Genomic DNA, 26,298 nt, shown 5'->3' on the forward strand with positions numbered 1-26,298 from the left:
AGGTGGTCCAGGGAAGGGGAGGTAGGTAGGAATCCGTGAGAAACGCTGCCGCCCACATTATGTACATCCGAGGACACCATCTCAGTGCCCTGTGTGGGGAGGGGCGGGAAGCCACCAGTGCCGTGTGCACGTGTGCCACTATCGCTGTGAAGTGCACTATGAGGTGCGATTATACTGCACCAATAAAAGCATATTAAAAAAGGGCTGGGGTGTAGCTCAGAGGTAGGCCGTCCCCCGACTCAATCTCCCGTGCGACAACGGAGTTCAAACAGCCTAGAGACACACGAGGAATACGATGGTGCCTTTCCTTTCCAGTTTTAATTCACTACTTTAGAAATCCTGACAGGTAGATGAATGCAAGTTCTTTCAACACAGAACGTCTTTACATTTGTTAGAATGTGGCGATATTCTATATAATCTAACGATTTATATCCCGGGCAAGCATGGAAACATTGTGTGTGTATGTGCTAGGGGGTTGAACACAGGGGCATTCTACCTCCACACTACACCCCTGTTTTTTTATTCTTTATTTTGAAACAGGGTCTCACTAAGTTGGAGAGGGCCTAAGTACCTAAGGCTGGCCAGGAACCTGTAATCCTCCTGTTTCAGTCTCCTAAGACTGGCATTACAAGCATGCCCGGCTTTGAGCTGTATTTTTTACTTTATTTTGAAATAAGGTCCTGCTAAGTTGTAACAGTCTTTCTAAGTTGCTGAGGAGGGCTTCAGACATGCCATCTTCCTGTTTTAGCCTCCTATATTCTGAGATTACAGGCATGTGCCACCACACCTGGTTTGAAACGTTTATATTAAGGACTTATTTGTAGCCATCACTATTGATTTTGTCAAGATAAGAGCTCTAAGAGATCCGATCTAAAGAATTCTTGATGCAACCCTATACTACACGGTTATTTGCAAATGAAGAACGAATAAGCCAAAATAAAGCAGCCACTGGCGAAGGCATAATATTTCAAGCAATGTAAACCGTGAAATGGTGGGAAACAGCCTGTGTCACACAGTCATCAGGAAAGCAACAGGTCGCTCTGAGCGAAGGTACCTTATGCAAAATGTTAAGTGGTATGGATATAAATGGCAGAAAGAGCCAAGCTAACTGATTTCTTTTCTTTTTGGGGGCAGTACTGGGGATTGAACCTAGGGGCATTCTACTTTCAAGTTATATCCCCAGTCCTACTTTGTATTCCTTTTTTTTTTTTCTTTTTATGGTACGGGAATTAAACTCAGGGGCATTCTATCTTTAAGCTGCACCCCCAGCCCCCTTTTTTGTGTGTGGTACTGGGGATGGAACCTGGGGCCATTCTACCTCTGAGCTATATCCCCAGCCCTATTTTTTTTTTGGGGGGGGGCAGGTCTGGGGATGGAACCCAGAGGCATTTGACCTCCGAGTTACAACCCCTGCCCACTTTTTATTCTTTATTTTGAAACAGGGTCTCACTGAGTTTCAGGGGTCCTCACTAAAGCTGAGGCTGTCCACGAACCGTGATCCTCTGGTCTCAGCCTCCCAAATGCTGGGATTACAAGTGTGCGCCACCACGCCCGGCTCCAGCCCTATTTTTTACTCTTTATTTTGAAACTGGGTCTTACTGAGTTGCGAAGGGCCTAAGGAGCTGAGGTTGTCCTTGAACCTCCCAAATGCTGGGATTACAAGCATGTGCTACCATGCCTGGCTTCTTTATTTTGAAACAGGGTCTCACTAAGTTGCGATTGGCCTCACTAAGTAGCTTCCCAAATACTGAAATTACAAGCATGCACCATCGCTCACAGCTACTAACTTGACATGTTTGATGTAGAACTCATCAATGCTAACACTCTAAAAATAACTGTATGATCTGACATATAATAAAGTGAGTCAGGGATAAATTTACCTAAAAGGTCATAAGAACATTACAGAAAATAACTACAGACCTGGAGTGAACACTAATGTGTGTGTGTGTGGGGGGGGGTACTAGGGCTTGAACCCAGGGGTACTCTACCTCCAAGCAATATCCCAGCTCTATTTTATTCTTTTGTGTGTGTGTGGTATTAGAAATTGAACCCAGGGGCATTCTACCTCTGAACTACACCCCCGCCCTATTTTTTATTCTTTCTTTCTTTCTTTCTCTCTCTCTCTTTTCCTTTCCTTTTTCTTTTTGTGGTACTGGGGGTAGAACCCAGGGGCTTTCTACCTCTGGGCTACTCTCTCAGACCTTTTTTATATTTTATTTGGAAACAGGGTCTCACTAAGTTGCTGAGACTGGCTTCGAACCCGTGCGATCCTCCTGTCTCAGCCTCCCAAGTGCTGGGATTACGAGTGTGTGCTACCACGCCCGGCTTATTCTTTATTTTTAAACAGGGTCTTGCTAAATTGCGGAGGGCCTCACTAAGCAGCTGAGGCTGGCCACAAACCTGCAATCCTCCTGTTTCAGCCTCCCAACTGCTGGGCTTATAAGCCTGAGCAACCACACCCGACTTCTAAATTTTTTTTTCTTTTGCAGTACTGGGAATTAACTCAGTGGCATTCTACCTCTGATCTACACTCCAGACTTTTTATTATTTTATTATTATTATTTTTTGCGGGTCTAGGGATAGAACCCAGGAGCATTTGACCTCCAAGCTACACCCCGTCCTATTTTTTATTCTTTATTTTGAAACAGGGTCTAAGTTGCAGAGGGCCTCATTAAGTAGCTGAAGCTGGCCGTGAACCACGATCCTCCTGTCTCAGCCTCCCGAATGCTGGGATTACAAGCCTGCGCCACCATGCCCAGCTATTTTTTGTTTTTGAAACAAGGTCTTGCTAGGTTGCTGAGAATCTTGCTATGTTGCAGAGTCTGTTTTTTGTGTGTTTTTTTTGGAACTGGGGTTAGAACTTAGGGGCATTCTACCTTTGAGTTACACGCCCAGCCCTATTTTTTATTCTTTATTTTGAAACCGGGTCTCACTGAGTTGCAAAGGGCCTTGCTAAGTAGCTGATACTGTCCGTTAACTGCGATCCTCCCGTCTCATCTTCCCACATGCTGGGATGACAAGCGTGCACCACCACGTCCGGCTCAGTCTATTTTTTAATGTGTGATTCTCCCGTCTCAGCCTCCCAAGTACTGGGATTACAAGCATGTATCACCATGCTTGGCTTAGTCCTTCTTATCTAAAACTGTCTTTCAGCCCGGCGTGGTGGCACACACTTGTAATCCCCGCGCTTGGGAGGTGGAGACAGGAGGATCGAAGCCAGCCTCTCTGGCTTAAGAGACCCTGTTTCCAAATAATAAGTATAAAATAGGTCTGGGAGTGTAGCCCAGAGAAGGGTTCCCAGGAACCCCAGTACCACCAAAATAAATAAATAAATAAATAATAAATAAATAAAGCTGTCTTTCAGGTATCCTTAGTTTTTATTCTTTGTTGATACCAAATAATTTATATGCTAAAAGTAGCACAAAATAATCAATTCTTTTGTAATATTCTACCTTTCACCTCTCCTGGGCTTCTGTTTTTCTGACTTACATTGCCTTAAGCATAAACAAAAACCAAGAAACTACTGTGCTACCCTGAACCCATACTTGACTGGAAGCCTAAGCGTGAAGGGTAGTGTCGCAGTTCACTGGCATGAGATGAGAGCGAGGGAGAAAGGGGACGCTGCTGGGTGCGGCTGGGCAGGACACCTCTTCTCAGAAGTCCTGTAGACATATGTAAAAACCGCCTGACCCAAGGTGCGACTCATCGCATTTGAACAAATACTGTGAGAAGTAAAAGCACTTCACGTAAGAGTATTATAGATATCAGGGCCAGAGCAAAAGCCACCGAGGACATTAGAAAAAAACAATTTTCTATTATTCAACAGAAAAATACTCTCTTCTCTCCTCAACCATAACAGCTTTAAATCTCTAACACAAACTGCACAGAGGTATCCTTACGCGGTGCTACTTAAAGCTAGGAAACATTTACAGCTAGTGTCTTGTTACGTAAATGGAGACAGCCAGCCCGCAAGGCTGCGGCTTGCCAGGTCGACTGCGGGCCGGGCTGGGACGCCTCCCGTTCCGGGCTGGGACGCCTCCCGTTCCGGGCTCTGCTACCTGGCGGGGAGAGCCCTCCTGTGTTGCCTCACAGTTGGAGAAGGATGTGCCTTGTGTTTGCCACTGAGCCCAGCATGGATCCCAGCAAGAAACAGCGCTGGCTTATATACTGCCGGCATGATGGGAGGGTGGATGCCAATATGGATTTTCAAATTCAGTATGGGGCGTAGGCAGGGGAGGTAAGGGAGAGAGGTACTTGGCATTTCTCAGTATGTCTCTACTCCCTTTCATAATACAAAACCTGCTACTTTAAATAAAACATTTTCTCTTCCTACACCTCTGATCAATGGCTAGTATAAGAAATTAAAAATAGATTATTCACAGCCTTTATTAAAAGGGGCAGACAAAAAAATAGATCCACACTCCCACACACACCCATTCCCCACTGTCTCCAGAGACTGACTTCCCAGGCTTTCTTGCTATTTGGATTTTCTGTCTCCAAACTTAGGAGAGTGCTGTGGCAGCGAAGAGTTGCAGATCCGAATTAGCTGCACTGCTGTGCCCTTCCGTTAGCACGTGCAACCAGTTAGGAGGGCGGGGAGAGCAGGGAAGGGAGCAAGGGGGGGGGGAGGAGAGGAAGGCGCTCAGCTATTTAAGGTATCAATAAGAACACCAGCAGGCCACAGGGGCACGCAGTTCCCCTCTGCAGCAGGTGGCACGGACAGTCCTTGGAGGTGCAGAGGAGCCACAGGACCACAGCTCTCCACTCCTGCTTGACCTGAAAGTAAACAAGAACCAGACACGTACCTGGCTGAGTCCTGCAATCAGTGCTCAGCTAATCCCATGGATTGACTCCTCATCTTTTGATGAGTGATTTCTCTTAAAATTACCCTGTTATGGAGTACAAGTGATTTTAAAAAATAAAACCAAGACCAAACTATTTTAAAAGGTTTGCTAAAGTTTCTAAAACTTGTGCTTTTGCTGATCTCAAACTTCTTAGCATTAAAAAACACGTCACAGGCTGGAACAGGTTAGTTGGTATCTTATTATTGTCTGTAATGCACTCTACCTACCTCACAGGGTTGTTGTGAGGAAAACTGTCAGATTTTGAAAAATGCCTTGAGCTCCTCGAAGGAAAGGCACTAAATAAATGCAAAAACAAACAACAATAAACAGCTATTTGTACAATTTGCATGTGTAATCTCTAAACAGATTTACAATATTCCATGTAGCAAAAATCCTTAGAACAGTGACATTTAAGAACTCCACGAAGGCTCAGCAGGGGAAACAGGGCCAAGCTGCTCAAATGCTCTGCTTCCCACTTAACACAATCTTAACAGATTAAGTTACAAGGTTTGAGAAAAAAGTCTTTGCCCACACTAGCACTTAAAGTGATTTGTCAATGCATAGCCAAGGGTGAATATGAGTAATACACACAAAAGTAAATAAAAGCTAGATGGTTATATTGATAGAAGGACGAGTAAGGACCACACAAGACGACATTTAGATTAGGTTAAAAAAAAAGCCCAGAGCGATGGTACCCAGCGGTAATCCCAGCACTTGGGAGGCTGTGATTGGAAGACTGCAAGGTCATCAGCCTTGGCAACTTAGTGAGACCTCAGCAACTTGGGAAGACCCTGTTTCAAAATAAAAAATAAGAACTAGGTATGGTGGCACATGCCTATAATCCCAGCACTTGGGAGGCTGAGACAGTAGGATGACAGGTTCGAGGACAGGCTAAGCAACTGAGAGAGGCTCTAGGCAACTTAAACCCTGCTTCAAAATAAAAAATAAAATAGGGTTGGGGGTGTAGCGCAGAGGCAAAATGCCCCTGGGTTCAATCCCCATAACACACACACACACACACACACACACACACACACACACACACACACGAAGAGTTCCCAAGTTAAAGCGCTCTACGCTAAACCTTCTTGCTTTCTCATGCTATCTATTTAGCCCACCACTGGCCGAGTCTTACGGTGCTGTGAAATCTCAGGGTCATGCTACCTGAACAAGGAAGCGAATTGAAAGCATCCACCTCGTCCTTATGACTTCGGGCCCCAACTCCTTTTCTTGTGTATGTGATTCTGGGGATTGTACTCAGGGGCGTTCTACTTCTGACCTACACTTTCACCCACCTCCCTCCCTCCTCTTTCTTCTCTTTCTCTCTCTCTTTTTCTGGAATTAGGGATTGAACCCAAGGGCATTTTACCTCCGAGCTACACCCCTAGCCCCATTTTTAATTCTTTATTTGGAAACAGGGTCTAAGTTTCAAAGGGCCTCACTAAGTAGATGAGGCTGGCTGTGAACTTGTGATCCTCCTGTATCAGCCTCCCAAGGATTACAAATGTGCATTACCATGCCCAGCTCATCATCATCATCATCATCATCATTATTATTATTATTATTATTATTATTATTATTATTATCTTTGCAGTACTAGGGATGGAACCCAGGGGCATTCTACCTCTGAACTATACCCTCAGCCCTATTTTTTATTCTTTATTTTGAAACAGGGTCTCACTGAGTTGCAAAGGGACTAAGTAGCTAAGGCTGGCCATGAACCTGCGAGCCTCCTGTCTCAGCCTCCCAAGGCTGAGATTACAAGCATGCCCCCCACACCCAGCTTTTTTGTTTTTGAAACAGGGTCTCACTAAGTTGCTAAGAGTCTTATAACATTGCTGGGGCTGTTCTAGGACCTGCGATCCTCCTGTCTCGGCCTCTCAAGTACTGGGATTATAAGAGTGCATCACCACACCCAGCTACATAGACTGTTGTTTTTTAATTAATTAATTAATTATTTTGGTGGTACTGAGGTTCCTGGAAACCCTTCTACCTCTGGGCTACACTCCCAGACCTATTTTTTTTATACTTTTTTATTTGGAAACAGGGTCTCTTAAGCCAGCGGCTGGCTTGGAACCTGTGCGATCTTCCTGTCTCCTCCTCCCAAGCGCGGGGATTACAAGCGTGCCCACCACGCCCGGCCATATACTGTTTTAAAACACTATTCTTGGAGGTACACCCAAAGAAGAAGGAGAGGCAAATTGATATAAAAATGAGAAACGATGACATGACAAATCAAATTGTACATGCACGGAGACCACTTACATACAATTAACACAGAGACAGCGACAAGGAATTAAAACTGAAGGTCCACTACATCTTCCAGTCACTTCTTCTGCACTCAAAGACTGAGAAGTCCATGAACCAGTAATTTAAGAGTTTAATGAACTACTCCAGTAAAGCATTTTGATTGTCCTTAGTTTTTAGAAAATATATTTGAAAATGATTTAAGTCAACATTCTGGTAATTCTTTCTCAAAAGATAAAGGAAGAACAGTTTTATTTTCAATTAAGTCCATAAAGAGCCTGGTGTGGTGGCGACGCTTGTAATCCCAGTACTTGGGAGGCTGAGACAGGAGGATCATAGGTTTGAGGCCAGCCTCAGGAGCTTAGTGAGCCTCAGAGCAACTTAGTGAGATCCTGTTTCCAAATAAAATATAAAGTAGGTCTGGAGGTGTAGCTCAGAGGTAGAAGACTATGGGGTTCTATCCCAGTACCTCACACACACAAAAATTAAGGAAAGATGCGTACCACTTTCCATTAAAATTAATAAGCTTCGTTAATAAAACTTTTGTGGAAACTAGGCGTGGTGGCGCACGCTTGTAATCCCAGCATTCAGGAGGCTGAGACCAGAGGACTGCGGTTCGCGGACAGCCTCAGCTACTTAGTGAGGCCCTCCGCAACTCAGTGAGACCCTGTTTCAAAATAAAGAATGGCCGGGCGTGGTGGCGCACGCTTGTAATCCCCGCGCTCGGGAGGCGGAGACAGGAGGATCGCGCAGGTTCGAAGCCAGCCGTGCGCTCTGGCTTAGGAGACCCTGTTTCCAAATAAAAATGTAAAAATAGGTCTGGGAGTGTAGCCTGGAGGTAGAAGGGCTTCCAGGAACCCCAGTACCACCAAAAAAAAAAAAAAAAAAGAATAAAAACCAGGGCATGGGGTGTAGCTTGGAGGTTGAATGCCCCTGGGTTCCATCTACCCCCAGACCCGCAAAAAAAAAAAAAAAAAAAAAGCAAACAAAATAAAACTTCTGTGGGCTGGAGATACAGCTCAATGGCTGAGCTTGTGTAAGCCCTGGGTTTGATCCCAGCACCACAAAAAAAAAAAAGGCAAGAAAAAAGTCTGTATCCCTAAACACCAGCTCTCGGGAAAGTGCTGAAATGCCTGTGAGGCGAGCCCAGAGCTTCCGACAGGAGGGAGGGAGGGGACGGCACCAACATGGCAGCCAGCGCGTCGGCATGACATCAGGCCAATCTGCTTGGTCCAGGGACCAGGAGACCTGGCCTCCAGGATCCTGTGTGCGTGTAACTAAAGGCCGCACTGAAAAATATGAATAAGTGTTTTCCTGCACAGGTTTGTTTAAGCAGCTTTGGTTTTTAGACGCTCCGTTTCCGTGGGAATAGGGTAGATTTTAACTTAGGAGTCCCCTTATATAATATTTGAATATTTGAGTGGCAATCATGAAATTTACATTTTACTTGTTTTTATTTCTGGCAGTGCTGAGAATGGAACCAGGGCCTCACATATGCTGGGCAAGTCCTCTCCTGCTGAGCCACACTCCAACCCCTTTGTCTGGCACAGTTCATGATGTAGTCTGAAGTTAGTCTTTGGACACTACAGATTAGAAACATCTGCTCATCAATCACAGTGAACCTCAGAGGCCAGGCTAGGCCACAACAATCCCAAATGCAGTTCGGGAGCTTGTCAGAAATACACACTCCCAGGCCCACCCCAAAGCCACCGACTCAACCTGCATGTGTACAAGATCCTCGGGTGACTCCAAGGCACAACCATGACGAGCAGCACTGGCCCAGGAGAGCAGTACGGCAAACGGGAGCATTTCCTGTGGTGAAAGCAGTACCAGTGCACCCGCATCCTCTGCAGTAAAGCACGAGGGTCTCAGGTACAAGAGGCTCTTTCCCAAGACACTACAACTTCTCCTCTCCTTTTCTTTGGGCGGGGGGACTCCACCCAGGGGTACTCTACCTCTGAGCCATACTTTCAGCGGAGTCTCATCAGTTGCTGAGGCTGGCCTACTGCAATCCTCCTGTCTCAGTCTCCCAAGTACTGGGATTCAAGGTGTGTGCCTGGCTTTTGTTGTTAATTTTGATGAAATAACTCTCTAAAATGTGTTATATGCGTCTCAGTGTACAGGTCATACTCGAACATAACTTTCTCAAAGAGTCTAGGCCCAAATTATGTGCCTTTGCAGTAATATCCAGGACACTACTAGACTACTGTGCAAGAAGTGATTCCTATTTCTTAGCTCTGGAGAAAAGAAAACAAAACATAAGGGGGTGCTAAAGGGTAACTTAAATTCGATCAGCTCTTCTAGGAGGAGAATGAGCACTAGTCACTTCTGATCAAAGGAAAAAAAAGGAAACGAACTTAAAAAATAACGCAAGATATATCTTAGACATCAGGTCATCGAGGTAAGTTTTCAGAAAACAGCCCGCCATCTGGGAGAGATACTTAAATGATCTTTCAATTCCATTCCAACATTTTACTTTGAGTGTGTAAAGATATGTGGCTACAGAAGTGGTAGGAAAATCCCGAGCCACCTTTCTGCCTACATCACTTCTTTCTAGATTTAGAAAATACTTGAGAAGTGAAGCACAGCGTCTTATTTTGATTTTAGCAAGGAACAGAATTAAAAGGGGGAGACAGGAGCCCTGGCTTCCCTCCCGTCAGCTGCGTTCACCAGTGCCTACCTCCGTCGAGTGCCAGTGCCCGTCCACCTGGTTCTCTAGTCCCTCCTGGCTTGTCAGACACTGGGCAACAAAGTGCCAGGGAGGGTGTGGTGGAAGTGAGGGCCGGGCCCAGACTGCCTCTCCACTCTGAGTCCTTGCTCGAGTGCATTCCCGCCAGACTCAAAACCCTTGCCACAGAGGCAGACATAAAGGCTGCAAGGTTCTGACCTATTTGGTGGCAGAAGCAATTGCGAAATAATCTAAGGCTCTTTTCTGAGGGAGAAATGCTATTTAGAGAAGTAGAATAAAGGAATTAGAGACCATAGATGTTAAAGGGTGGGAGAATTCGAGACTAGTGCAATTAGTACTTTATGTACACAACATTTAATACTCAACAGACAGACATCGGCTTGCTTACCTACATACCAAAAACTAAACATGACCTTAATTTATAACTAGCTGAAGGCAAAGTTTCCTATATTTATTTGAAAGAATATAAAAAAATCTATAACAAAATCATGGAGAATAACTAATATAATTAGGTTCAGTTGGAAGAATCATACATTTTTAGGGTTTCATAGGCTATAAGACTACACTTTTAACTAAGACAATTTTCCCCAACACTGGAAACATGAAAATGATGCTCATTTTATGCTGCGATTGAAATGTTTGAGGTAAAATGAGAACACGCAATCAAAGCCGACAAGGCCCTCGGACGCTTCCTTCGCTTCTCGGCTCACGTGCAGACAATCCTGTGGCTCAGAACTTTCCTTTCATGTCATTTAAAATTTTGAACAGAGGTAAAATTAGCCATCTAGTTTCTGAAATTCAACATCATCATGTGCTCCATTCAGGATAAAGACTTCAAATTACCTAGTATTCATTTTGTGTGTCTGAAAACCTAAATACGGATCAAGAACCAAGCTCGTTGCTAGGTCGTCATTTTCACAGAGCTCCTTGGCGGACATTCCCGAAGACGGCACATAGCGGCTCTGGCCTTCGAATCCTGAGCTACCATTACCTGTAAAAAGCAAGAGAGAAAGTGACTCAGACTGACAGTTACTTAGGCTGCCACGCTCCTAAAAATCCTATCATTGTCCATTCGAGGTGGTGACCAACAACTGAAACTCGCTTCAATCAGTTCTTAAATATTTCCTTTTGAAATAGGATCTAGATTGCTGAGGCTGGCCTTGAACCTGTGATCTTCCTGCTTCCGTCTCCTAAAAGCTGGATCGCAGGCATGTGCCATGGTGCCCAGCTTCCATCAGTTTTAGTAATTAAGAAAAGAATTGCCTCCTTTTTGGGTGGTGCTGGTGGTGGTGCTGGGATTGAGCTCAGAAGCATTTTACCTCCAAGCTACGCCCCCTCGGCCCTATTGTAATTTCAGCTGTGAAGCAGGGTCTGCGTTGCCAAGAACCCTGCTAAGTTGCTGAGCCGGCTGAGAACCTGGGGTCCTCCAGGCTCAGCCCACCCAGCGCTAGGATGACAGGTGCAATCCCATAGTCCCATGCCTGGCTAGGAGGAGTCGTACCTCTCACATCGCTGTTTTGTTGGCACTGGGGATTGAACGCAGGGCTACACCTCCAGCCCTAATTAGTTAATTAATTAATTAAAACTGTGGCTCTAACTCAGGGGCATTCTACAGCTGAGCTACACTCCCATCCCTTTTCTTTCTTTCTTTTTTGATACAGGGCCTAAGTTGCTGAGGCTGACCTGAGAACCTGCAATCCTCCTGTCTCAGCCTCCCAAATATTGGGATTACAAGTGTGCACCACCAAGCCTGGCTATTTTATTTTTGCATTCTGAAACAGGGCTTTACACTAAGTTGCTGAGGCTGGCTGCGAACCTGCAATCATTTTATGTTGTGATTGAAGTATCAGCTTCCCAAACACCGGGATCACAAACATGCGCCACCATACCTGGCTAACCTTTTTAACTATTCTTTCACAAAACCAAATAAATCTATGTGGTTCTCTGCCAAAGGGAGGTATATAGTTTTGCAGTCAAGTTACTTGCATGCAGGTATGTGAAAAGCTATAAAAACGGTTATATTTTCTTAGCCTTTCTAAAACATAATTCATCTAACACACAATTCACCCTTTTAGAGTGCGCAATCCAGTGATTTTTTTTAACACAGTCACACAACTGTGCAACTGTCACTCCCCAAACAAATTCCAACATCCATTAGCAGTCTCTATCCATTCCTCACTCCTATGTAGACCCTTGAAACTACTAGTCTACTTTCTGTCTCTAGGATTTGCCTGTTTGGAAAACTCCTATTGATGGAATCACGGAGGAGGTGGCCTTCTGTGATTGGCTGCTTTCCAAGGTTCATCTGTGCTATACTACCAAGCATTAGCACTACATCTCTTGTTATGGTCAAATAATACGCCGCTGTATGGGTATACATATTTCCACTGATGGATATCTGAGTTTTTTCCATATTTTCTTTTTTTTTTGGTGGTACTGAGGGTGGAACCCAGGGGCTTTTTTTTGGGGGGGGGGTGGTACTGGGGTTCCTGGAAGCCCGTCTAGCTCCAGGCTACACTCCCAGACCTATTTTATAGGTTTTATTTGGAAACAGGGTCTCTTAAGCCAGCATGGCTGGCTTCGAACCTGTGCGATCCTCCTGTCTCCGCCTCCCAAGTGTGGGGATTACAAACGTGTGCCACCATGCCTGGCGAACCCAGGGGCTTTCTACCTCTGGGCTATACTCCCAGACCTATTTTCTATTTTATTTGGAAACAGGGTCTCACTAAGTTGCTGAGAGCCTCACTCAGTAGCTGAGGCTGGCTTCGAACCTGTGTGACCCTCCTGTCTCAGCCTCCCAAGTGTGGGGATTACAAGCATGTACCACCACGCCCGGCTCCATATTTTCTGAATGAATAAAGTTACTAGGAATATTGGTATAAAATTATTTGGGGTAAACTGGGTACAGAGGCATATACCTGTAATACCAGTACTTGGGAGGATGACACAAAAGGATTGGAAGTTTAAGACCAGCATGAGAGACTCTATTTCAAAATAAAAATAAGATAGGACTGGGGGAGCCGGGCATGGTGGCACATGCTTGTAATTCCCGTACTTGGGAGGCTGAGACAGGAGGATAATGGGTTGGCAGGCAGCCTCGGCAATATGGTGAGGCCCTGTTTCAAAATAAGTAGTAAAATAGGGCTGGGGATGTAGCTTGGAGGTAAAATGCCCCTGAGTTCAATCTGTAGCACCAAATATAAGGGAGTGTTTGGGGGTGTAGCTCATAGGTAGGTAGAATGCTCCTGGGTTCAAATCCTACTGACAAAAATAAAAGTTATTAGCTGAGTGTGGTGGCGCACGCTTGTAATCCCAGCATTCAGGAGGCTGAGACAGGAGGATCGCGGTCCCTGGACAGCCCCAGCTACTTAGTGAGGCCCTCTGCAACTCAGTGAGACCCTGTTTCAAAATAAAGAATGAAAATAGGGCTGAGGGGCCGGGCGTGGTGGCGCACGCTTGTAATCCCAGCATTTGGGAGGCTGAGACAGGAGGATCGCGGTTCGCGGACAGCCTCAGCTACTTAGTGAGGCCCTCTGCAGCTCAGTGAGACCCTGTTTCAAAATAAAGAATAAAAAGTAGGGCTGGGGGTGTAGCTCGGAGATAGAATGCCCCTGGGTTCCATGCCCGGTACTGCAAAACAAAACAAAACAACAAACAAACAAAAAGCGAGTTCTTGTGTGTACATTATGTTTCCCATTCTACTCAGAAGCGCTGGGTTAAACGCTGACTCTGTTTAATGTCTTGGGAACTGGCAGACTGTTTTCCAAAGAAAGGGTCACACTCCCACTAAGAGAACAGGGGAGAAATCTCCCGCGTCCCATCCAACACCATCTGTCTTTTGCCTCTGGACATCTGGCGATCGTAGCAGTTCCTCGTGGTTTCCATTTGCTTTCATCTTTCACTTACCTGCTGGCCATTTGTGTAACTCTGAGAAACCTGGCTATTCAAACCCTTTGCCCACTTGAAAATCGAAAATGCTGTGTGTGTTTTAGAGGACTGAACCTCGGGATGTTGTACTTCTGAGCTACACTGAGGCCTCATTTTACTTCTCTGGAAACAGAGTCTTGCAAAGAGTTGCTGAGAGTCCCTAAGTTGCAGAGGCTCGCTTCCAGCTTGTGATCCTCGTCTCGGCTTTCTGAGTGCTGGGGTTACAGACATTGGGCTAATTTTTATATACTGTACGAGACAGGGTTTCAAATTCATTCTTTACATATAGGCATTCAATTTTTTCAACACTGAAAAGACTACTCTTTCCTTACTGAATTTTTTTTGGAACTTGTTAAAAAGCAACTGACCAAAAATGCAAAGATTTTCTTCTGCGCTCTTGTTCCCGTTAACGGCTCTCCACTGGTCCCAGATCGTCCCTGCAGTTTCGTGGTAAGATATGAACTGGGAAGTAGGACTTCTCTTAGTTCTTTTTCAAGATTGTTAGAGCTATTCTAGGTTTTGCTACAGCCCCAGCCCTATTTTTTATTCTTTAATTTTGAAACAGGGTCTCACTGAGTTGCAAAGGGCCTAAGTAGTAGCTGAGGCTGGCCGTGAACTGTACTCCTCTTGTCTCGGCCTCCCAAATGCTGGGATTATAAGCGGGAGCCACCACTCCCGGCTCAAGAAATACTTTTGTGTGTGTGTGGTACCTGGAAGCCCTTCGACCTCTGGCTGCACTCCCAGACCTTTTTATATTTTTTATTTGGAAACAGGGTCTCTTAAGCCAGCCTGGCTGGCTTCGAACCTGCACGATCCTCCTGTCTCCGCCTCCCAAGCGCGGGGATTATAAACATGCACCACCATGCCTGGCTCAAGAAATAATTTTTAAAAATTATTTTGTTTTGGAATGTCAGTTAATGAAATTTTAAGGTTTTTGTTTGTTTTGCAGTACTGGGGATTGAACCCAGGGGCATTCTACCTCCGAGCTACATTCTCAGCCCTATTTTTTAAATTATTTTGAAATAGGGTCTAAGATGCAGAGGGCCTAAGTAGCTGAGGCTGGCCGTGAACCTGCAATTCTATCTCAGCCTCCCAAGTACTGGGATTACAAGTATGTGCCACCATGTTCAGCCTTTTTTTTTTTTTTTTGGTGGTACAGGGAATGGAACCCAGGGGCATTCAACCTCCGAGCTACACCCCCTGCCCAATATTTTATTCTTTGTTTTGAAACCGAGTCTGAGTTGCAGAGGGCCTCACTAAGCAGCTGAGGCCGTCCGTGAACCGCGATCCTTGGGTCTCAGCCTCCCAAATGCTTGGATTACAAGCGTGCCCACCACGCCCAGCTTCTGGCCTTTTTTAAAATTTTGAAACAGAACAGGGTCTTGCTGCTGCTGAGTTGATGAGAGTCTCACTACTCGCTGAGGCTGCCCTTGAACCTGTGTTCCTCCTGTCTATGCCTCTCACACACTGGAATTACAGGCATGAACACCATGCCAGGCCTGTAAAATCCTCCTCAAATGATGCTAATTATGTTTCGTGTGTGGTATTGGGGATTGAACCCAGGAGCGTCCTACCTCCTCTACCTCCAGCTCTACTTTAATTTTTGTTTTGAAACAGGGTCTTGCTAGGTTGCTGAGTCTCACTACATTCCTGAGACTGTTCTCAACCCTGTCATCCTCCTGTCTCAACCTCCCAAGTACTGGGATTACAGGCCTATGTCCCTACACCTAGCTGATTTGCTAATATTTTGTTGAGAATTTTTTGGTGATACTGGGGTTCCCGGAAACCCTTCTACTTCCGGGCTACACTCCCAGACCTATTTTATATTTTTATTTGGAATCAGGGTCTCTTAAGCCAGAGAGGCTGGCTTCAAAACTGCGCGATCCTCCTGTCTCCGCCTCACAAGTGCAGGGATCACAAGCGTGCGCCACCACACCCAGCTGTTGAGAATTTTTATGTCCATATTCATAGAAGATATTAGTCTGTAGTTTTCTTTCGATACCTGATTTTAGTAGCAGGGCAATATAATAAGATAGAAAATGTTCCTTTCTCTTCTATTTTTTGGAAGGGTTTGTGAGCTCATATTAATTCTTTAGACACCCTGGAGAATTCACCAAGAAAGCCATTTGAGCCTGAGATTTTTGTGGGTTTTTAAAAATTACTAATTCTTTTTAATTGTAGGGTTCTTTGTTTTTTAAGAATTTTTGATCCTTCCTTAATCACATTAAATATTTTCTTTCTGGGAACTTGTCCATTCTATTTAAATTATCTAATTTATTGGTATACAGTTGTTAATGATATATATATATTTTTTTGGTACTGGGGGTGGAACCCAGGAGCATTCTACCTCTGAGCTATACCTCCAGCCCTATTTTTTTTTTAATTTATTTTTTTTATTGGTGCATTATATTCATACAACTTATTGGGGTAAAAAACTTGTGTGTATAAACATGTACTCATCGCTGATTTAACCTCTACCCAAATACCACCCCATTCCCTCCCCGTCCCTCCCTTCCTTGCTTGGCTTAGTGATTGACTTCGATATGTTTAAGTACATTGTGTGCTTTAGAGATTTTTCTCTTCCCCCTCCTTTCTCTTCCTTTAGGTTATCTTGTTTGCTCCTCTTTTCTCCCTAACTCTCACATATTAGGGAAAGCATCTGATTTCTTATTTTTTGTGCCTGACTAATCTCACTTAGCATAATGTCCTCCAGTTCCATCCATTTCCCTGAAAATGATGTAATTGAGTTTTTTTTGATGGCTGAGTAAAATTCCATTGTGTACATATCCCACAGTTTTGTAATCCATTCATCTGTCGATGGACATCTTGGCTGGTTCCATAGTTTGGCTATGGTGAATTGTGCAGCTATGAACATAGATACACATGCATTAGTTTGGTAGTTTGGTTTACTTTCTTTTGGGTAGATACCCAACAGTGGTATTGCTGGATCAAATGGTAGATTTGTTCCCATTCTTCTGAGGATTCTCCATACTGTTTTCCAAAGTGGTTGCACTAATTTGCAATCCCACCAACAATGTCTTAAGAGTTCCCACTTCTCCACATCCTCGCCAGCATCTGTTGTTGTTTGTGTTTTGAATAATTGCCATTCTAGTTGGAGTTAGGTGCAATCTCAGGGTAGTTTTGATTTGCATCTCTCTGATTGCCAGTGATGTTGAGCATTTTTTCATGCATTTATTGGCCATTTGAATTTCTTCTTTTGTGAAGTGTCTATTTAGTTCATTTGCCCATTTTGTTATTGGATGCTTTGTTTTCTTAGTGTTGAGTTTCTTGAGTTCTCTGTATATTCTAGATATTAGTCCTCTATCGGAGGGGTAGGTGGCAAAAATCATCTCCCGTTCTGTTGGCTCTTGATTGAGGTTCTTGATAGTTTCCTTTGCTGAACAGAAGCTCTTCAGTTTCATGCAATCCCATGTATTGATTCTCCTTTTAATTTGTTGTGCCTTTGGGGTCTTATTGAGGAAATGTTTGTCTGTGCCTATGTGTTGTAGTGTTGGACCTATGCCCTCTTCAAGGAGCTTCAAAGTCTCTGGTTTAATTTCCAAGTCTTTGATCCATCGTGAGTTGACTTTTGTACAGGGTGAAAAAGTGGGATTAACATCCAATTTTCTGCATATGGTTAACCAGTTTTGCCAACACCATTTGTTGAAGAGGCTATCTTTTTTCCAGTGTATGTTTTTGGTCCCTTTGTCAAAAATCAATTGGCTGAGAGTGTGTGGGCTTGTTTCTGGGTCTTCTATTCTGCTCCATTGGTCTATATATCTGTTCTTTTGCCAGTACCATGCTGTTTTTATTACAATGGCTTTGTAGTATAGTTTAAAGTCAGGTATTGTGATTCCTCCTGCGTGGTTTTTGTTACTGAGAACTACCTTGGCTATTCTGGGCTTTTTGTTATTCCAGATAAATTTAAGGACTGATTTTTCTATGTCTGTGAGGAATGATCTTGGTAGTTTAATGGGCATTGCATTAAATCTGTAGATCACTTTTGGGAGGATGGCCATTCCAGCCCTATTTTTTATTCTTTATTTTTGAAACAGGGTCTCACTAAATTGCAGAAGGCCACACTAAGTAGCTGAGGCTGTCTGCGAACCTGGATCCTCCTGTCTCAGCCTCCCGAATGCTGGGATTACAAGCGTAGTTGTTCATGATATTCTGATATAATCATCTTGTGTTTATTTATTTATTTATTGCAGTACTGGGGGTGGAACCCAGGGGCATTCCACCTCTGAGCTACATCCCAGCCCTTTCATTCTTTTTTCCCCTCCCCTGTGGTATTGGAGATGGAACCCAGGGGATTTCTACCTCTGAGCTACATGCCCCATCCCTATTATTTAATTCTCTCTCTCTTTTTTTTTTTCTTTTTCTTTTTATAAAGGTCTAAGTTGCAAAGGGCCTAAGTAGCTGAGGCTGTTCACAAACTGCGATCTCCCTGGTCTCAGCCTTCGAAATGTTGGGACTATGAGCACAAGTGTGTGCCGCCACACCCAGCTGTTTTTTTTCTTTATTTGGAAACAGGGTCTTATTAAGTAGTAGAGGGCCTCACTAAGTAGCTGCGGCTGTCCTCAAGCTTGCAATCCTCCCAGGCACTGGGATTACAAGCGTGGGCCACCACGCCCAGCTGTATCATCCTTTATTTCTAGAAGGCAGTGATAATGTCTTTTTCATGTTTTTCTTTTTGGTGGCACTGGGAATTGACCCCAGAAATGCTGTACCACGAGATATCCCTAGCCCCCTTCCTGTAGTACTGAGGACTGCATCCAGGTCATTCTCCCTCTGAGTTACACTCCCGCCCTACTTTATTTTTTACTTTGAAACAGGGTCTAAGTTGCTGAGGCTGGCTGTGAACCTGTGATTCTGCGATCCTCCCGTCTGAGCCTCCCAAGTACTGGGATTACAATGTGCACCAGCACAGCTGGCTCGTTCCGAGCCCCTCTTGGCCACACTGTCCGGGTGCAATCTCCCTGCCTCAGCCTCTGAGTAACTCTGATTGTAGCATGGACCACTGTGCCCACGTTCTACTTTCACTCTTGGTCATCTGAATCTTCTCTTACTTTTTTCCTAACATGTGCCAATTTTGTTGGTCATTTCAAAAATCAACTTTTAGCTTTAATTTTCCTGTTTCCTGTCACCTATTTTAAATTTTTACACCTCTATTGGTGCATTACAGTCTCGTATGGTAGTGCGGTCACGGCAGTAGTGGCACGCGTGCACACAGCACCCCTCCCACATAGGACACTGAGCCAACACTCGCATTCTCAGGTGTACATGAAGCTGGTGGCCGTGCTTCTGTCACTGACCCCCCCCTTCCCCAGACCACCCCGGCTCCCCCGGGGCTCTTCCGCCACTGTCTAAAGCCTTTCTGGTGTCCCGACTAACTCCCTGGGAGTAACTGCCATGTATGGGAAAAAACCTAAGCCCTCCACTCTGTGTGACGGGCTCGGCTCACTGAACACAAAGCTCTCCAGGGCCAGGCATTTTCCTGCAAATGCTATGATTTTTTCTTTATTGCTGAGTAGAATTCCATCCTGTTGTATAGCCCGTAATTTTGTAATCCATTCATCTATTGTTGTATACCTTTGCCAGTTCTAGAATTTGGCTGCGGTGCAGCGTGAACATGCACATAGTACCATAATATTCTATTCCCCTTGCCGGGCGTGGTGGCGCACGCTTGTAATCCCCGCGCTTGGGAGGCAGAAACAGGAGGATCGCGCAGGTTCGAAGCTAGCCCCGCGCGCTGGCTTAGGAGACCCTGTTTCCAAATTTAAAAAAAAATGCAAAAATAGGTCTGGGAGTGTAGCCCGGAGGTAGAAGGGCTTCCAGGAACCCCAGTACCACCAAAAAAAAAAAAAAAAAAAAAAAAAATATATATATTCTTATTCCCCTTTAGGAAGGGCCCAGGAGCGGCACAGCTGCATCATGACGATCCATCCCCGCTCTCTGAGGAGTCTCCGCACTGATCTCCGGCAGTTGTACTACTCGCATCCCATCAACAGTGTAGACGAGTTCCTGTTTTCCCGTATCTTTGTCAGCATTTATTGCTGTTTGACTTCGATGACTGATTTGGGCTAGATGGACGCTGTTTTAATTTGCATCTCTGCTTGCTAATGATTTGAATGTGTGTGTGGGGGTCACTGGGGATTGAACCCAGGGGCATTCTACTCTCAGCTACACCCCCAGCCCTGTTTTTAATTTGAAACAGGGTCTCACTAGGTTGATGAGAGTCTTGACTACTTGCTGAGGCTGTCCTCAAATCCACGATCTTCCTACCTCAGCCTCTCATGTACTTGAATTATAGGAACGCACCACCATGCCCAGCTTGATGCTGAACTTTATTTTTCCATATATTTATTGGCTATTTGTATTTCTTCTTTTGTGAAGTGTCTATTTAATTCAATTGTTCATTTCTTGATTGAGTTTTTTTTTTTTTTTTGCGGGTCTGGAGATGGAACCCAGGAGCGTTTGACCTCTGAGCTACACCCCAGCCCTATTTTTTATTCTTTATTTTGAGACAGGGTCTCACTAAGTTGCGGAGGGCCTCACTAAGTAGCTGAGGCTGTCCACGAACCACGATCCTCCAGTCTCAGCCTCCCGAATGCTGGGATTCCAAGCGTGCACCACCATGACCGGCTTGAGTTGTTTTTCATGTTAAGTATTTAAGTAATGGCAGGTCTTTTCCGCTATCCCTCTGACAGAGGACTAATAATACCTGTTTTACATCTTACTGGCTTCCATCCAGTCTTTCTCCTCCGCATTCTACTCGCTGTGGGTGTAACCCGTTCTTCTTCCTCTGCTGTGCGAGGTGAAAGATGAGGTTATTGGTTTGGGATCATTCCTTCCTGATGCAGGCACTCACAATGGCTGTCGATGACTTCTCTCTGCCTCCTGCTTGAGCTGCAGTCCACCTTGATGACTGCCCTTCTGATTTGGCCACATGAAATCTCTGTTTTGATTTGCATCTCTCCGCTTTTTAGAGATCTGAACATTTAGCATTCTGCATTTTCATTTTCTTTCATCTCAAGGTGCTTTCTGGTTTTCTTTTTGATTTCTTCTTGACTCATTAGTTACATAGGAAGATACTGTTTAATTTTTTAATACCAGTGAGTCGCCTCCCAATATTTTTGTTATTAATTTCTAATTTTCCTCCATTGTAGTCAGAAAACAAACTTTTTAAGTTTACCGCTACTTGTTACATGGCCTAGCACATGGTCTGTCGTAGAGAATGTGTCATGTGTACTTGAGATAACGTGTACTCTGACAGCTGCTTTGCAGCGTTACCCACCCTCTCCCTGCTCATCTTCTACCTATTTGTTCTAACAATTCCTGAAAGCAGAACACTGAAACATCCGAGTTACTGTGACCCGTCTGCGGCCTCTGCTTTTGCCCGTGTCCTGGGGCCCTGAGGTAGCGTGACGTCGTTGCGCTTCGTTTAGTCTGCGTCGAGGCATGTCCTGGTACTTCTCGGCTTGCTGGCACGGTGGCTCTCCCGCACCTTTCTTGCTTGCCACCCTCCAACGTGATGCTGCCATCTCCACGCTGATTTCCCACACCTATCACTTACCTATTCACTTTTGCCAAAGTGTACTCCATGTAATGGTCATTTTCTTTACTGTGTGTGTGTGTGTGTGTGTGTGTGTGTGTGTGACATTAGGGATGGAATCCGGGGGCACTCTATCTCTGAGCTATACCCCCAGCCCTGTTTTTATTCTTTATTTTGAAACAGGTTCTCTATGAGTTGCAAAGGGCCTCACTAAGTAGCAGAGGCTGCCTGTGAACGGCCATCCTCCTGTCTCAGCCTCCCAAAGGCTGGGATTACAAGTGTGCGCCACCACGCCCAGCTTGTAACGGTCATTTTCTAAATTCTTATTTATCTGACTTTTTTGGGGGGAGGAAGAGTATGAACAGGGTCTTGCTAAGTCGCCGAGGCTGACCGTGACGCTATGATTCTCCTGTCTCTCCCTCCCGAGTACTAGGATTACAGGACACCTGATTTGCTGAGCACAGTGCACCACTTATAAGGCCGTTACAGTACTCGAGTCTTCAGGTCCCCACTAAAGGCTAAGGGTGAGACAGATCAGGGCACAAGCTGGCAATAGCTTCAGGGGTGAGCTGCTGCCCACACAAAGGAAAGCTCTCTCCTATTCTTATTCCAAATAGGAACTGTGCCTGGCTTTCTCCTGAACAGGCATCCTGATCTGAGATAGAAAGGGTTAAGGGCAGCGTGGGTCGGGTGAACAGCATGAACCCCTAAGAGGTAAGAAGAAGGAAATCAATCAACTACTGAAATCTCCTTCAAACTGTAGAGAGCCCCAGTCTACTACAAACCAGGAACCAGCCAATTCTGACTCAAGCTGCGGCTAGATTCATGTCAGAGAAAGCAGAAACGGAAAAGGCACACACTTTGGACAACCTTTATATAACTGCCTACTCGGGTTTAAACTAATCCTTGGGCATCTCACTACCCTAAGAGAAACTATTAAATAACAAACCACGGGGATTACAAGTAGGCACCACCATGCCCGGCTAAACCTCTAAGTATTCAAACTCTCAAAAAGTAGCCTCTTTCCCATCAAGAAATAGAGAGGCAATAAAACAATTTACCTTTAGTGCTTCACTATCTATCAGGAAAAATAGCTCACCCTGACAAGCACGGAGGCTGCGCTCTGTGAGCTGCACCAAAGCGGTCAGTTCTATGTACCCTCCGTCCCAATTAGATGGACTTCAGTATTCTTAACACTCCATCGTTTACCGAAGCTAGCGAAAAAGTACATATTTTTACTTATATAAAATATAAAAAATACAGTTTAAACTTACAAGAAACCCAGCAGTAGTATTTCAAAAATGTTTCTAGCAGAGTTAGCTCGACCATTTACATATAAATTCTACAAAATATTTCATGAATTAAAAAGCATATAAAGATTATATAAAAATTTAAACTTATTTTTTTAATGAGAATAAAAATTGATATAAATCATACGTTTTGTCTTAGGGAGCTGGGGACTGAACCCAGGGCCGTGGATACAGGCTGGGCAAATGCTCCGCCGCTGAGCTCTATCCCCAGCCCTACTGTCTATGACGAAGGAAATGACGCACATTCCAGGCTAAAAACGACGATGCGCATATCAGTGAGGACAGCGATGGCCCGAGTGTGTACGTACATCTGCTGGCCCTCCTCTCAGCTGCGCTCCTGCCCGTCTTCAAGGCGTCCTTGCCCGCGTGCTGCAGCTTCGACTGGCTCTGCGGATGGTCACTGGACAACTTGCCTCCATTCCTCCTGCCATTCATCACCATGTTCTTGGATTCTCCCAACCACTTCATGCCCACAGACAGCCTGGCCCAGGTGCATCTAGTCACTCTCTTCAAATAGCTCAGAGAATAATTTCAATGTTCTCTCCTAGCAGAAAAAATATGAAAAACAAAACGGGAGGTAAATATATGAAAGAGCGTGCTCAAAAACCCTAAGGAAGACACACGCGGTGGGGATTAGTAATTCCTGTCTCCACTCTCATGCTCAGAACAGTGCCCAGACTAATCACAACGTAAACTCCGTAGGGCAGGAGTCATTCTGCCGTGTGCACGCCGTGTGCCGAGCAGTGCCTGGGAAGAGTAGGCGCTCAGTAAGCGTGTACCCTCTAGCTACCAACCAGCACCGATCTCCTTTATGCTGCCATCTAGGGACAGCTCAAATCTACTCACACTGCAGGTTCTGAAAAGGCTCTGTGAGCTCTGAGCAACACAAGGAAATCCTCTCCTTGCCCCAGGAGAGCTTAGGAAAAGCAGTGTGTGGCACCCTGTCCACCATAGTAAGGAAATACTTTTATGCTAGCCACTCACTACTTATGGAGAAAACTACAAACAGAACTTAGGCGAGGGTATGAACAAGGACAATTAGGAACTTCACGTCACTTTTTTTTTTTTTTGGTGGTACTGGGGTTCCTGGTAGCCCTTCTACCTCCAGGCTACACTCCCAGACCTATTATATATGTATATTTTTTTATTTGGAAACAGGGTCTCTTAAGCCAGCGCGATCCTCCTGTCTCCACCTCCCGAGCGCGGGGATGACAAGCGTGCGCCACCACGCCCAGCATCTTTTGGCTTTTAGTTGGAAGTCGCTGCTCATGGTGTTTAAAGAACCCATATGAAATACTGAAGTAGTGCCCACGTAGGCGTATCTGTTTCATCAGTCCTGTGTGATCACCACAAAACGGACACACCATTATGTATCTGGCAATAGAGGCAGCCTCACTCAATATCTGAACCTTAATTAGCTGGACTTACAGACTGGATGGATTTGGATGGTTGGGGATGCTCATAATTTACCAAGACCTTTACAAATGAGGGTATAATAAATCATGTTTGTCGCAAATAGCATAAGAAAAATTAAATTCGTTATATCACTTCATTATGCAATTATGCTTTAGTCTAAGTCAGGCTAAAAAGGCCCCAGGAAGAGCCGAGTGTGGTGGTGCACACTTGGAATCCCAGCACTTGGGAGGCTGAGACAGGAGGATCGTGCAGGTTCGAAGCCAGCCCTAGCCTCTTAATGCTCTAAGATAAAAAGCACAAATATACAACTTTATAGTCTAAAGGGATTAAGGTCAGTACAAGAACTCCAACTTACAGGTCAAACGGGGGCTACATGCCCAGTGCCAAACAACCTGCAACAGGAACATGAGTGGAACAGAAACACGAGCAGTTTTTATTTTTTTTTAATTTTTTGCTGTACTGGGGATGGAACCCAGGGGCATTTTACCTCCAAGCTACACCCTCAGCCCAATTGTTATTCTTTTTTTTTTTTTTTTATGTCTGGGGATGGAACCCAGGGGCATTGGACCTCCGAGCTACACCCCCTGCCCTATTTTTTATTCTTTATTTTAAAACCAGATCTCACTGAGATGCAAAGGGCTTCACTAAGTAGCTGAGGCTGGCTGCAAACCGCGATCCTCTGGTCTCAGCCTCCCGAATGCTGGGATTACAAGTGTGCGCCACCACGCCCAACTCAATTTTTATTCTTTGATACAGGGTCACACTGAGTTGCAAAGGGCCTCACTGAGTATTAGCTGAGGCTGTCTGCAAACTGTGATCCTCCTGTCTCAGCCTCCCAAGAACTGAGATTAAAGGCGTGTGCCACCATGCTCGGCTTCCCCCAGCCATATTTAATTTCTGATTTTGAAACAGGGCCTTAATAAGCTGCTGTTCTGCAGTTTGAACACAGGGCCTTGCACATGGTTCAAGCACACGCGCTACCACTCATCTCCAGCCTCATGCTAAAGGATCTGGTACTTCTATTAGTGCCGCCCAGAGATCCTGTAATAATACCCAACACAAACACACGAAACTTTTACTTCACCTCAGGTCTGTGTAAATGCACACTGGAATGAAGTGTGTGTGACGTGTTCAGGACAGGCTGAGAAGAGTCTCACAGTCGTTCCCTCACAGGCGCTGCCAATTCCTGCTCACTCTCCCGTGCTTCTATCACGGGGAAGGGCAAGTAAAACCACATCAGACAGAGGCTAAAGGCTATTCAAACTAAACTTTGCAAAAAAAAATTTTTTTGGTGGTACTGGGGATTGAGCCCAAGGGTACTCTACCTCCAAGCTATGCCCCGAGCCCCCCATTTCATTTTCTATCTTGAAACAGGGTGTCACTAGGTTGCAGAGGGCCTTAGTGGGAGAGGCTGGCCGTGAACTGTGATCCTCCTGTCTCGGCCTCCCAAGTACTGGGGTTACTGGCATGTGCCGGCACAGCCTGTCCTCCCTTTATTATTATTTTTTTCACTTTGAGACAGGGTCTTGCCAAATTGCCAAGGCTGGCTTCGGACTTGCAATCGATCCTCCTGCCTCGTCCTCCCGAAGCTGGGATTCTAAATGTGGCCACCCCACCAGGCAAATGGCCAGTGCGGTGTATTCTGAAGCATGTAGACACAGGACGGCTGAAACACGACGCCAGGTGCCACGGCTCCCTCACCTTCTTCCTCTGCCTGCTGGACTCCTACGAGCCGTCTTTTAGTCTGGTATGTCAGGCCCCGTCCAGCGTTTAGGTCCTTTACAAAGTCTTCTTGACCCTCCAAAACCCATCGCACATCCCTACTACAAGACTTGGGCAAAGCCCGTAGGTCACCACAACTGTCTGCTTCCTTAGCTGACTTAAAGTTTCGGAGGTCAAGAATCAATTTTCAAGAATCCATTTTCTTAACTCTGATCCTAGTATTAGCATAACACAAAGTAGATCAGAGGCACTCAACTGATAAACGAAAGAAATGAGGTTGTAGTCAAACTGGGTCACCAGCACTGCATTTAAAGTCTAAATTAAAGGCCCTGCCTGACCTCTCAAGTCCTCCTCTTCTCAAGATGCCCGCAGCGCTGAGGGCACAGGCACAGACAGGTCAAGACTCACAGCGCCGCCAGCGACCTCCCTCCCAGCTGCCAGTTTGCCCTGGGCTCAGCTCCTTCTTCTCTATCTCAAGAGAAAAAGGGAAGGACAAGTTGGAAAAGTGTTTTTTCTCCTTTAAGGAGTCCATACCCAGAACAGGACACACTACTTACAGATAATGACTCAAAGTATGTGCTTTTAAGA

At 45.1% G+C, this 26,298-nt stretch overlaps 1 protein-coding gene across 1 annotated transcript in view; it reads right to left on the reverse strand.

Moving 5' to 3' along the window:
• The window catches only part of KMT5B (lysine methyltransferase 5B), a gene marked incomplete at its 3' end in the record, with an annotated part of 53,814 nt that extends 30,702 nt beyond the window's left edge, over window positions 1-23,112 (reverse strand). Inside the window, exons 1-3 of the mRNA XM_080693611.1 lie at window positions 22,881-23,112; window positions 10,624-10,771; window positions 5,072-5,140 (exon numbers count right to left, since the gene is read on the reverse strand). Of these exons, the coding sequence (XP_080549737.1) occupies window positions 5,072-5,140; window positions 10,624-10,771; window positions 22,881-23,040 (377 nt within the window). The 5' untranslated portion in view covers window positions 23,041-23,112. The remainder of the gene's footprint in view (window positions 1-5,071; window positions 5,141-10,623; window positions 10,772-22,880) is intronic.
• Between the last annotated feature and the right edge of the window lie 3,186 nt (window positions 23,113-26,298).

The sequence above is a fragment of the Muscardinus avellanarius genome, assembly GCF_963383645.1.
Source record: "Muscardinus avellanarius genome assembly, chromosome: 1".
Classification (NCBI taxonomy): Eukaryota; Metazoa; Chordata; class Mammalia; order Rodentia; family Gliridae; genus Muscardinus; species Muscardinus avellanarius.